This window comes from Simochromis diagramma, unplaced genomic scaffold, assembly GCF_900408965.1.
Source record: "Simochromis diagramma unplaced genomic scaffold, fSimDia1.1 OVJJ01000603.1, whole genome shotgun sequence".
NCBI lineage: Eukaryota > Metazoa > Chordata > Actinopteri > Cichliformes > Cichlidae > Simochromis > Simochromis diagramma.
In genome coordinates, this window is record NW_024387414.1 from 7,485,488 (window position 1) to 7,498,872 (window position 13,385).

Here is a 13,385-nt window from a genome sequence, read left to right on the forward strand (position 1 = left end):
AGAAGTAAAGAAGTCTAGTGTAGTTGCGGCAGCAGAACTTTGTTTTTATGTTTGACAGCAGCTGTTGTCGTGACTGTACTGATGAGAACAAAGCAGGAAGACAAACTGTCACTGTTATTGTAGTGTGTGATTCACTAGGTATTATTATAGTACACTAAGCATGCATTAAATCATCGATGTTGCATGAAATCTCACAGTGTGTGGGAGCCCTTAGAAAGGTAGTTTATGTGAACATATTGTGAAGAGTTTTGATTTAATATCTCCTCAGGCTTTGTAATTTAAAGTCTGGTTTAAAAAATGATATCGTTGTGAAGTTTGTTTACGGAATCCTTCGTTAGAGACTTTGGGCTGTTGCATTTGAATGATGTAAACAGGGAGGGTCTAATTAAGAACTATGAAAATACATCATTCCTACGTTACATTCCTCCGTCTGCAGCTTCTGTTTTATCTTCATCTGTCTCAGATAAAGGTACTGATATTATCAAAGCAAAAAGGTATTTGTTTGGAATGTGATTGCTCATGCAGAGGCTTCCCATTGCTCCGTAAGAAAATACAGGGAACCAACCCCCACCCCACCCCCCTACTGAATTTACTGACCCACTGAATTCAAATTATTATATATCTGCAGAAATATTATTTACTACAATTTGATATTGTCATCTAGTATGGCAACATGTCATTAGGTTAGTCCTATAAGAATCAAAGTAAACTTTGACTCTATCACATCAAATCTTATTTCATTACACAAAAGCATTTGCAGTCGTAGCGCCTAAGCTGTGGAATAATTTACCCCTACACATCAGACAAGCTCCTACTGTCAATCTTTTTAAATCTTATCTTAAAACACATTTGTACTTACTGGCTTTTAATACAGCATGAGAGTTATTTGTTAATTCATATTTGGTGTTTTGCTATCTCAATACTCTAAGTTATTTTATTAGGTGTGTTGTATTCTTGTACAGTTATTTTATTAGGTGTGTTGTATTCTTGTACAGTTATTTTATTAGGTGTGTTGTATTTTTGTACAGTTATTTTATTAGGTGTGTTGTATTCTTGTACAGTTATTTTATTAGGTGTGTTGTATTTTTGTACAGCACTTTGGTCAACGCTCCTGTTGTAATAAAATGTGCTATATAAATAAATAAACTATAACTATAAACTATAAAAGTGGTTGGAGTTGAGCAAGTCAAAAGAAGATGAACCTGTAACATGAATGCAGGTACTACCTCTGACATTTACAGTAGATGTACAATATAGCATCAAGCTACAGTGATAGCCACGTAGGAGGACACGTAGTCCATTATGCTAATTCAAACAGCACAGGCAACGATGAGGGACTAATGTTTGACAATGGCTGCTATAGTGTTTAGTGAAGAACAAACCTCCCGTTCATGACTTTTACACTTGGCTTTGCACAGCTCGTGGCAGGAATATAACTTCAGCTGCAGAGTCTGTCCATCACAGGCCAAGGACAAATAGAAGCAGCAGCTTACTTCAGCCACACCTTGCCCCTCCCATCCTAACTCCCTTCTCAGCCTGCTTTATTCATTAACTTGCCTTCCTCCACTCCAAACCTGCCTTCTTCAGTCAAACACATTGCTTGAAGGGAACAATCATGGGACCTACATGTCTGGCCTTGCTGACTAATATGTATCCCAGATGCACCAAAATGATGATGTTTTCTCTCCTTCCTACTTTCTGCCTTTTCTTGACTTTTACTGACCAAATTAAAATCAGTGTAAAGTGTTTACAAGAGGTCTATAAAGATCATTGGAGGGGTTGAATTTCTGCAGGTATTCTTCTTTCTACTCTAAAGTAACACAAGGAAAGAATGATGTAAGTGTAAAAGAGTAGTAACAAAGATATTACAGCTGTCAGGTAGACAGTCCCTGAGGACACACTTGCTAAAAATGTTTCCTGTCAAGTTTTGGCTACTTAACTTTAGATTTAAATACCACCCAAACAGTAAATGGCAAGAAAATAAAAACATGACAGAGAATAAGAACAGAAGCTGAATACAGGGTTATATGAGCATGTGTCTGTTGGACTCTGACAGTATACAGTAATGTTGAACCCACCTGCAGTAGAGCATGACTCTGGCGTGTGTGGGCTGGAAACTGGAGGAATCAGTCGCCTTAAGCCAAGCTTGCTTCAGAGCTGACCCACTTGTAGAGGGAAGGATCCTGGGATATACTGGAGAATCAGTCTGGCTCTGTCCAACCTCTGGGCTATGCCTCCGTAATGAAAGAGAAACCTCAAGGGAGAAGAAGATGATGTCTGTATGTTCATCATGACAGATGTGCTGCTGAAAGGGGCCATTCCCATCCTATGTGTCTGCAGCTGTGCTTGACTGGAGAGATTATTGTCACTTGGTTGCTTACTGTGCAAGATGTACATGCTGGTTCATGGTATGTACTGTATGTGTGTGGCCCAGGTAGTACTCAAGCCGTCCGTATGGTGAAAAAAAGCAAGTCTGGAAATCGATCAGTTTTAAGGAGAAGATAAGTTTTAACTAAAGGGGAAGGTTAGGGAAGTAGTAGCTGTGTTTACAGTTAGAGTGGTTCAATAAAATACTTTGTGTGCGTGTATGTGTGTGTTTGTGTTTGTGCATGTGTGTGTTTGCTGACATGCTTCCAACACAATCGAAGCCAGATGCAGGTGTGCAGATATTTGTTTCTTGGTCCTCCTTCTTGCACTCAGTGCCTAGCTCTGTGAAACAGTTTAACAGCATATTAAAAGAAGGTGGAAGGGTGTGATTTATTAAGAATACTGCCAAAATACATATCATTACCAAGCAAATATTTGGCACGCTGTTCAGCTCACTTAAAACATGTGACTGCACACATAAATTTTAGGTTCCAAGCTTCATAGTAGCTAATAGTTTTACTGGAAGCAGATTAGGCATGAGCTGCTGTTGAAAGCATTTCAAATTTGCAGTTAGTTGTATCAAGACAAAGCGAGTCTTGGTGTCCGGTTATTCAGTTTATTAAATAAACATTTTCAGTTCTTCTGTGTAAACCTGTGTAGTTTTTTTTATCCTGTTCCTATTTCCTGAGATTGTAGTAGTCTTTTAAAACAAGTTACATATATGTATTTGGTTAAATTTCTTTCCTATCAAGCACTGAAAGGCTTTAAAAAGACTTTCACTTCTGAGGAAAGCATGTCACTAGTCCAAGTGATCAGTGTAGAGAATAACTAAACATATTACAATGCTCTTTCTCTTCTTGCCCCTGGTGGAAATTTACAGGAAGCAAAACTGTTGTACAGTGGAGCAGAAACAGAAGGGGCTTTTGGCTACAGCTGCATGTTGGAGTGCTTTGTTCTGAAAACCAAAAGAAAAAGAACACACGGCATAATGTGGACAAGAAACTGGCTGACAGAACGGAAAGCGCACACCTAATGGCTGTTGAAAATGTTCATGTCACTGAGTTTTACTATATACATAGCCACCCCCCCCCCCCTCCCCCGTTAAAGTAATTCTAACCATTTTCGGAAACAAAAAAAAGAGACAGAAACTGCCTCAAGTCAGCTGTGACTGAATCTGAATATGACCACCTTACACTACACAGTTGTGAGGCAGAATCACACCTCAGCTTAAGGTGTCATGGTTTTTCCCAAAAAGGAGTGGCATAAATTGCAGAGTCTGTAGTTTTAATCGTTGTGCAGTTAAACATTTGATGTGAGTGGACAAAATACAAGTCATGTGCAGCAGTCATAATGTAATTGTGAATGTTGGTATGTGCGTGATACCTTACTGTGAACTAAATTAAATTTATTTTCTATTGAGGAAAAAAATGCTGTGTTACACAACGATACGATTGTTTGAATAAATGTCTGATTCCGTTTCTTGCAAACATATCATGTTTTCAAAGTAGTCACATGGTATTCATCACAAGGATCACAAATACACATCACTGTCAAAATCTTTGAAAACAAAGAATCAGTGAGTGACACTGGTCGTTTGTAGTAATTACAACCTATTTATACCTACAGTCTCCACACACTTTCACAATACAACATAAATGACAATATGTTAGATATTAAAACATAAAGTCTTGAAATAACTTGCTGAACTTTGGGCACAAGATTTAAGGGCTTTATCAGTTTAGTTTTTCTTTCTGTTATTAAACAGAATGTCTGACCTTTGTTTGCTCATCAGAGGTATAACCTTATAGTCAATAAGCCATTTGCAGCAGCATGTTTCCATGGTTTCCATGTGCCTTTTCAAAATAGAAAAGTTTTCAATTATCTTAAGCTTATTTCTGGCCTGTGTTTGCAAGGGTCTCTTTGTGCTCCGATAGGTCCAGCCACAACGGCCCCAATGTGCTTGTGCTGTGTATATTATATTATGTGAAAACCAACTGTCACATAGTATGATGAAGAGTGTCTTCCTTACCTCAAAATGTCCTGGTGAATTAGGATTTAATGTTGTGGAAACAATGGTGGTGCAATATAGGAAAACCATATGATGAGTCAGGTCTTCTTGGCTGCAGCAGTTATCCTTCCAGCGCTGCAATGTGGCTCCAATAGGACACAAGAATCTTATTGTTTTTGAGTTGTTGTTCGCGAACAAAATGTGTTTTTCATATGGGGTCTTTTTCACTTGTAGGTGAAGTTTTTTCTGCATTGTGTCATTGTAGTATTAGCAACAAGCATGAAGGTGAACTTCTACTTAAGTGTGTAATTCTGTAATTGACTTTTTTTGGCATCTTTTGAAGATTGCATGCCTACCTGTAGTAGCACGTAACCCTGCGGGTTATCTTACACTTTCATTTTAGACCCTCAAGAATTTCCTTCCTCTCTTTTTTGCCAAACTGAAAAAACGTCTTCAAAACTTCCTCTCTAACTTCCAATTTACTGTAGTTGTAGCTGCCACACTCTTACACTCTGCCTGCTTTTCATCTCTTTTCTCTCTCCCTCCAGTTCATTCTCTACCGCTCACCCTCCCTCCTCTAAAAAAAAAAAAAAAAACCTGGTCCCCCTTACCTCCCCCAGCTGCACCTCCCCCAGCTCAGTTTACAAGGGGAGCTCATAGAGATCAGTTCAATAGTGAGAGGGTTCTTTTGGCATTCTCTGAGCTACAGAAGAGGCTGACGGGAGCAGCCACTGGACCCGTGTGGACGCCTCAGTGACCGCTTGAACATTTCTGTGCCCACATGAGAGAATGCTGTCAGGACTGGCTCTTCTGCTGCTCGTCTGCCTCCACATGCGTGTGCAGGGGAAGCTGCGGTCACAGGTAGGATCTGCCTCACCTCTGCTGAGTCTTGGGGGAACCTGGTAGAGAGGGGCGATTTTCATTGATACCAATACTCTGGCCATGACAGAAGGGGGATTTCTTCATTTTTTTCAGTTTGTTATGTACTCTTTACAGTTGCTGATATGTTGCTGATATGTGGCTTCATGCCTGTCACCATGAGAAATGCTATTTACTTTATTGATTAGAGGTCTGAGTAAAACATCCAAATCTATAGAGTTAGTTGCAAGTAAGCCTGGTACTTCTTTCCATCTAGTGTCCTGTGGTTGCAATTAGTACTGGGCAGTGTCACTCCATAACTTGAACTGTCATTATAGCCCCATGATCTTGTGGTCCAACTACTGAGTGGAAGTATTTACAGTATTGCTGTTCTCACTGTGGCTCTGCTTGCTCTCTGGGCTGTTTATTTTTCCACAGCACATTCACTGGCTGCTTGTGGAGTTAGATTTCCCTCCTAGTGGAAGACTCAGTGAGTCAGGCCTGTCTTGGGACTATAAAGATGTACTTAAAGCTCTATTAAGGATAGACTGTCATCCTGCATTAGCCTGTCACCACTTGTGCATCAGCTCATCTGGTTTTACATCACCTGTATTTGCCTGGAATTAATGAGGCCAGTGTGAGATGCCTGCGGGTGTTAATGTAAACTCATGATGTGCCAACAGGCTTGATGAGGATGTCTTTCCAAATTTTATATGACTTTAAACTACATGCCTATCAAGCTGAAATAAACATTATAATATATCAGTACATAAACAGTTGGTAAGACGTGGCTGAATTGATGAAAACCCCTTTGATGTTCATTTACATTCTCAATAACTACAGGATAAAGACAGCTGACACTGCCTCGTGCAGGAATAACTCTGTTATATCTACTATTTGCCTGTATTTTCTGTGAATATCTGTATGATATTAGACTGACCCCACTGCTCTACTTGCAAACACAACATTTAAAATCAACTCAATTCATATATTTAGTTTTCCTTTAGATAGTTTTATTTTGACTTTTTTGTAAACCAGATATGTTGACAAAACAGTAGAATACAATGATTTTACTTGCCACAAAGCCATTCACAGATAATTGCAAAACAATTGTCAGTTTCATCCTGATAAAACTGGCTGATAAATGTATTGCTGAGGAAACCCCAAAATATACTGGCTACATTAAGCACCCACTGTGAAGCATATATAATGCGTAATGAATGTTTTGAGGCTGATTTTTGTTAAAACTGGGACAGTAATTGACAGATGGAGACAACAGAGCAATCAGCTCATATTCAGTTTTTGAGTTCTTAAAGGCCACCTGAAGTCTCAGAGGCCCCCAAACAGAATATTATGGTTACAGCAGTATTGTGGTTTATATCACATACGTTTTACTGGCACACACTGCAAAATTCTGGCAGTATTTAGTTTGTTCAGCCCCTGTGATTAGTCTCTGTCTTTTTGTGGATGTTCTCAGCAGGAGCTGTTCAGAGTCTGTGATTCTCTTTCCAAAGCAGTTCTTCTAGATCAGGGCTGTGAAGTCAGGAGAAACTCTACACGTTTTAATGGCTGTAGATTGATCACACTTCTATTTCTGAGTGTTTTACAAGCATGGATGCCTTTAGTGAAGTTAAGAGTAACTGTGCCCTTTGCTCTATAGTCTGTGAGGGCATTTTGTGGTTTGGATGAGGCTTCTTTTTTACTGTTGGGATCAAACATCTTGCCACTCTCTCTGTACATAAAAGGTTACAGATGTGCTTTCATGCAGTAGCCTGAAATCAAGTGTGGAACCTTGTAAATTCAAAAATAACATTTTGGTAAGTTGCTTATTTGTTTATTTTATCGGCAGAAACAGAAATGCAATGCAATTTGTATTTTTTTTAAACCACAGCTGTTTTGTCCTTACTGCTTATCCAATGTTACAGTAAATACTTTAATTCCAGCTTGTCAGCCCATTTTGGTTGAACTTTTTTTGCTATTGATTTCAAAACATGCTGTGTTTTGGAGAGTGGAAGGCTGAGTGATTATCATAAAAAAAAAACCCACTAGAGCTTTGGTTTCTATTTATGGCTACAAACCAGCATATTCGAGATAGAAGCAAAATCTGAGAAAAAGTTCTAAACTGATCAAATCTGCAAGTATTGAGATATTGATGAAGTGGCATTTTCATGTATACATTCATAAACAGACTCTAGGCTATTTTGGCATCATTCTTTTTCTCATAATATGTTTCATTTGTGATGGCAGATTTAAATCATTTAGCTATATATTTAGCCAAAATGTGCTTGGCTAAATTAAAAGTATAAATGTAGCTGAAATTACCTGCGGTATGTGTGTGTGTATATATATATATATATATATATATAGTGGCAACTGACCAATTGCTAAGAACATGCACTTTCTAGGTGACTGGTGTAACTATATAATGAAAACACATTGATTGCACGAGTCGTCAACCCCAACTTGTCATGGCAGATGGCTGCCTCTCCTTGAGCCTGGTTTCTTCCTGTTAAAAAGGAGTTTTTCCTTCCCACTGTTGCCAAGTGTTTGCTCTTAGGGGCTAATTGTTCGAGTTTTCTCTGTAGGGTCTTTACCTTACAATATAAAATACCTTGAGGCAACTGTTGTGTTTTGGTGCTTATATAAATGTAATTGAATTAAACAGAACTGAATATCATTGTTATCTTGAAATAATTAGGGTTAGAGTCAGTGGACAATCTCAGTTTGTTTCTTTTCTACCATGTACACTTAATGTTTAATTAAGCTTAAAGACGGGCTTTCAGTGTTTTTTGTTTTTTTAAAGGAGAAACTTGTAAACGAACTCTTAAATACTGCATAAGCTTGATAGCTGGACACATTATATTGTGTTAAAAGACTCTAGCTTTCCCTTATAAGGTGACCTTTGCAGGTTTTTGTTTTTGTGCAAAGCTGTGTGATAAAGAGTGTTTGCTGGAAGTCTGTTTACGCAGCCTTTTGTAACTTTGGTATTTAATGAATATGCTATCATCCAGCACTAGCTGTCACCGCAGGGAGAAATAGTAAACAGTGTTTGAGGTATCAGAGTGGGTCTTTTTTTTAACTGTAACTTGCTGCTTTATATTTTAATGCAATTAATATTCCTTGTCCTCCTTAACTAAGGCTCTGCTGGTAATAAGCTGAACAATAACAGCTTTTTGTTTTGGGGTTTTAAAGGACACAGAAAAGACTATCCTTCAGTCTCTTTAAATTCTTGTCTGAAATACTACAACCCCAAGGACACAGACATGTGGACAAACTCAAAAATAAAAACAAGGCAAACATTGTTTAGAGGACTGGCTTAGAGAAAAGTCATCTCTTTTTTGTAAACCAGATTTCTAAAACTAAAATAAATCTGCAAGTTTTGGTCATATTGTTGATTTACTTCCTGAAAAGTTTATTATTAAATATAGAAATTAGCATAAAGGTTAATGTGATCTGCAAAACAGTGAAGGAGGATTTTCTTTCTCTGTTGTTAAACTAAATTGTTTACACAGGAAAGACTGTAAATCATTCGGTCATGTCAGTTTATGTTTAAGATTGTCATGCGAGAGCTCAATAGTAATGTTAACTCCACAGATACAGATGTGTTTGAAGTGCTGACTGAGATAAAAGCAGTGTCGCAGGCCTTTCCTCATTAAAGCCAATTAAAGTTCCATAGCATCTTAACATGTGGGGGACAGATGCTACTATGCTCTGATGTGCGCTTTGTGTATTTTATTTAAATCCAAACCAAACCTCCAACCATATTTGATATCAATCTTTACTGATTTTTTGTTTTTTGGTCCTAGAAATGTTTGTACAATATCCATAATGTAATTTCCAGACACAACATCACGTCTTGAAATTACTTCCACTGTAAATTCTTTGTCGTTGGGATGATACTGCCTCTGTATTCTCAACCTGGAAGCCAAGTCGGGGCTGTATTGAATTTCCAGATGAACTTGAGCGTCACAGCTGACCAAGTCATGATCACTTCATTGGCCATTTTCCAAAGAATTTTACAACCTTTCTATGTGTGAATCTGTAGAAATGCCCAACATGTGCACCAAACAGGCTCCTTTAACCTTATGCTCATAAATATGTTTTACAGTACTGGACTAATTCCATCACAGGATGCAGTTTTATGTAAGAGTAGTTTTATTGTGAGAAGCGTCTTGGTGGAAAGCACGATGTCTAATTCATTGTCCGTTAAAGAGTTAAAACCTCCACTTTTGTGTCAGTTTTGTTTACACAAGTGTTAGTAATATTGCTTTGGTATATTTGGTATAATGAAAATAGAGAAAAGGAGACAGCAGTTCATGGCTCACAGTATTGTTATTTTGCTTTTCTTTTGGGGTTGATAGGAAAGCTGAGGGAAAAACTGCCAAAACACAGGTTAAAAGGTTATGGTGGGGATCCAGTGTGGATTCATGTGGATTAAGACTTGGGGGGGCTTAACCACCGCAGCCTCTCCAGACTGAGAAAACATCCTTTTATTCATAACCGCCTCCATTACATTTTTTTTCTCTGCAGAGTTTGGCCCAGCAACATGTGAGTTATTCAGGGTAAGAAAGTCAAACCTGAGAGTTGTCATTTTAAACTCAAATTGCCATAAAAAAAACCCAACCGCAGAACAATGTGATACAGCCACTATGTCACCCTCTGGCTTATGACCGTCATTGTTTGATGCTCTGATTTCTTTTTATTTGTTTTATGGGGGTTTTTTCAAGCCTGGAGGAAACATATTTTCAAATGGAGTTCTCCGTTATCAACTAACACTATAGCTTAAAACAATAACACAGTACATATATCGACTGTGGGTGCGTCCTACAGGCGTGTGTATCGTACAAATAAAACATATAAAACACTAGAATTTTACTCACTAAAACAGAGCACAGGGGTCTTGTACCGCCTGACTACACAGTGTGACAAATTATTTGTCATATCGTTATTTTAATGCTAGCTTTTGAAACCAGTCTCCACTGCTATTTCAAGGAACTGCAGTTTTACTCACTTTAAGGTTTTTTCGCTTTCTTTTCTTATAACTTGCTGCCAGCTGTCTGTGCTTTCTACCGACCCTTTTATGTACTGTTGAAGTCAAAATGCTTTACTGCATTCATATCATTAAACAGAAAGAAGAAAGCTATAGGAATGACATAAATATCATACTTGCAGTAGCTGTGTCCATGCTATCTGTGTAAGACAGTTGGACAGAATTTACTTATATCTGGACATAACAAATAAACAAGTCTTTGAAGCTGAAATATGCAAATTTCTATTGGCAATGCATAACATGTAAATCACTGTGTTATGTTGAGCCTAAAACTGAAAACACATCAATGGACCTCGTGTAGTCTCCTAGTTGTTGGTATAGTGCAGCTGCCCACATCTGGATGCTACGTTGCAGTGTAGCTCGGTGGTCTAGCCGCAAGCATGTGCTGCTGTAAGTCAGTCTGTCACCCCAGGACTGGATGTGTCTGTCAGCTGCAGATGATTCTGTCTCAGCACCCTAAACACCATCTGACAATGTGCAGAAACTGGTGCCTTTGTTTTCCCAAGCTTGGAGCTTTGTAGTTTGTAAGAAATAAGATGTAGGCCACTGCCTTCTATGAGCCTGTTAATGTCAAGAATTTATTTCATGTGAGTAAATCATGATGTTGAGAAGTAAGCATCATTTCAACCAAGGATTAAATTGCTTTAAATGTGTTGTCAGGTTCCAGACATGTGTCACAAAGAGCTGTTATTCCTGTTAATATGTGGCAAACTTTCAAAGTGCAAAAACACAAATAACCCCGCCTGGCGAAACCTCACAAAAGATTTAGTTTCTGCAGCAGTTACAGTGTTTTTCTGCTTTGAGAGGTTCCTCTGCCAAGGAGTGCCTGTTTTCCATGACATTTCTAACTTGATTTACTACAGTAGAGATGAGCTACATCTAGCACTGTTGTTAATTTCAGGATGATATCATTCAGAGCATTAACTTTTTATTCATGATTATATTCATAATGTGTAGCCACAAACCAGGCCTCCAGCATGGATATTATTGCAAGGTAATTGTAAAATTATGCCAGCTGCTATTAGGAAGAAAATATTATTTCTTTGCATTCTTCGCAAATCTGATATTTTATTCATTCGCTCCCTCTAAACATGTATTGCCCTTATAGCTGCGTGGCCTCTGTAAGAGCAAAATTGCAACAAACTGATCATGGGCGCTGTGTTAATCATTTACTGTATTGTCCCTTTATATCCTTTTAATATAATGTTAAACTCATTAAGAGACTTATAAGAATTTAGTTGCAATGTTTTGATAAAGGTTTTAGTTACAATAACAATAAAGAGTAGTGTATATGAGCACATGTGACATCAGATTTGCATATTGACTCTTTTAAACTCTTTATAACTTCAATAATCATTATTTTACATTAACAGTGCACAACGTGTCTCTGCAGTACAGTGTACAGATTTGCTCACTTTGTATTTTGGTTTTCTGTGCCAAAACTGTAGATAATTCAAATTCATTCACTGGTTTTCTTTTCTTGTTATTATCCTAATTTCTAGGAAGTTGTTGTTGAAACAAAGATCCAGCACTGCGTGGTGATAAATCCACTGCAAATTATCACCCTGGTGCCAAATTGTAGACTAGAATGTTTAGCAGCTCTGTAATTATTTTAAATAATGATTTAAATATTTAACTTCATAAAATAATTTTATTGCTGTAGTTCAAAAATTTGAATTTTAATCTAGCTACACTAATGGCTTCTGGTTTTGTTTTGTTTTTGTTTTTGTTTTACAAAATGTTCATTTTGGTTCTCAAATTCTGCAAATATGTATGGATTAGTCAATTACAGACATAGATGTATACCTTTTTAAGTCTCGACTGTCACCAGTTTTTTAGTCGTCTGGTTGTTAAGTTAATTAAAACAGTGTACAAAAAACATCCAAAAATAATATATATAATAGTATATCTAGTAATGTCCTGCTCTAAACTATAGATCAGGACATACTCCCTTGTTGGCCTCGTATACTCTCTATACAGTACTGTATACTGACGGGAGTTTAGATAAACTGGAATATTAGAAAAAGCAGCTGATCATGGTGGTCTACAGTCACTGTTATCACGTGGTTGATGTTTAAAATTGATAATTTTTTAGGTCAATAATTATAAGATAATTAATATAAAAATTGTTTAAGAAATACTTTAAGTCACAGGAAGCCATTTTTGGGTTTGTTTAAAAAAAAAAGTATATTGTACTCATAAATGTACATTGTTAATTATGGCTTCCAACAAAATGATGCATTAATTGATCCATTCTCATTAACTTGGAATGAATCCATTAAAAATACAATGGTAGGGGTGCTGGTTTGTGCCACGTTGCCCACCATCAGTGCCTGAGATGAGCATCACTGTTGTATTATTATAGAAAGAAAGAAAGTATACTTCCTCTCTGCATTTAACCCATTCACTCAGTGAAGCAGTGGGCAGCAATGTGTAGGGACGGTACCTTGCTCAGGGGTATCTCAGGGTAGCCATTCAGTGGATTCGGACCACCGACCTTCTGATCATGGGGCTTCCACCCTACCTACTGAGCTATCCCTGTTAATAGAGTGTTAACCTTACAGTATACAGTGCCTCAGGGCAGTTGTTGTTGTGATTTGGCACTATATAATTAAAACTGAATTTAATTGAATTGTTCTGCCTAATGGCTCTTTATGTATGTGACTAGATAGGTAGAAACGTTCTAGGTAAAGGTAAAGGTGTAATTGAAGAGCATTGGACTCCTTAAACAATTTGAACCGTCTGTCCAAAGTAAATAGACGTGAACACACATTGACAGCTGACAGCAGATCGAAAGCCTTCCCTCAATACAGATAAACAGAGCTCTACAGACGCCACCATAGCTAGGATTATGCACTTTAATTGAGAGGGGAAAACAGAACTTAGGTGACTGCAATCTGCAGTCTACTGACATCTAGTGGTGAGATTTTACACACTGTAACGTTTCTATTTTACATACTTCTACTACAAAATCGACTTAATAACAAATCTAAAATAGAATTATATATATTGTCTTGACCTATTAAAAACATAAATAATCATCTGATGACAGCAAAGTTATAAAGCTGGAATATGAACAATAATACTACTTTTAATGAACAA

At 37.5% G+C, this 13,385-nt stretch overlaps 1 protein-coding gene across 2 annotated transcripts in view; it reads left to right on the plus strand.

Moving 5' to 3' along the window:
- The window catches only part of LOC120721006 (thrombospondin type-1 domain-containing protein 4-like), a 44,675-nt gene that overhangs the window by 19,730 nt on the left and 11,560 nt on the right, over window positions 1-13,385 (plus strand). Inside the window, exon 1 of one of the 2 annotated variants that reach the window (XM_040010993.1) lies at window positions 1,120-5,236. The exons of the other annotated variant lie outside the window; for it this stretch is intronic. Within the exon in view, the coding sequence (XP_039866927.1) occupies window positions 5,165-5,236 (72 nt within the window). The 5' untranslated portion in view covers window positions 1,120-5,164. Of the gene's footprint in view, window positions 1-1,119; window positions 5,237-13,385 lie in introns of those variants that run through there. 2 annotated transcript variants of the gene reach the window in all.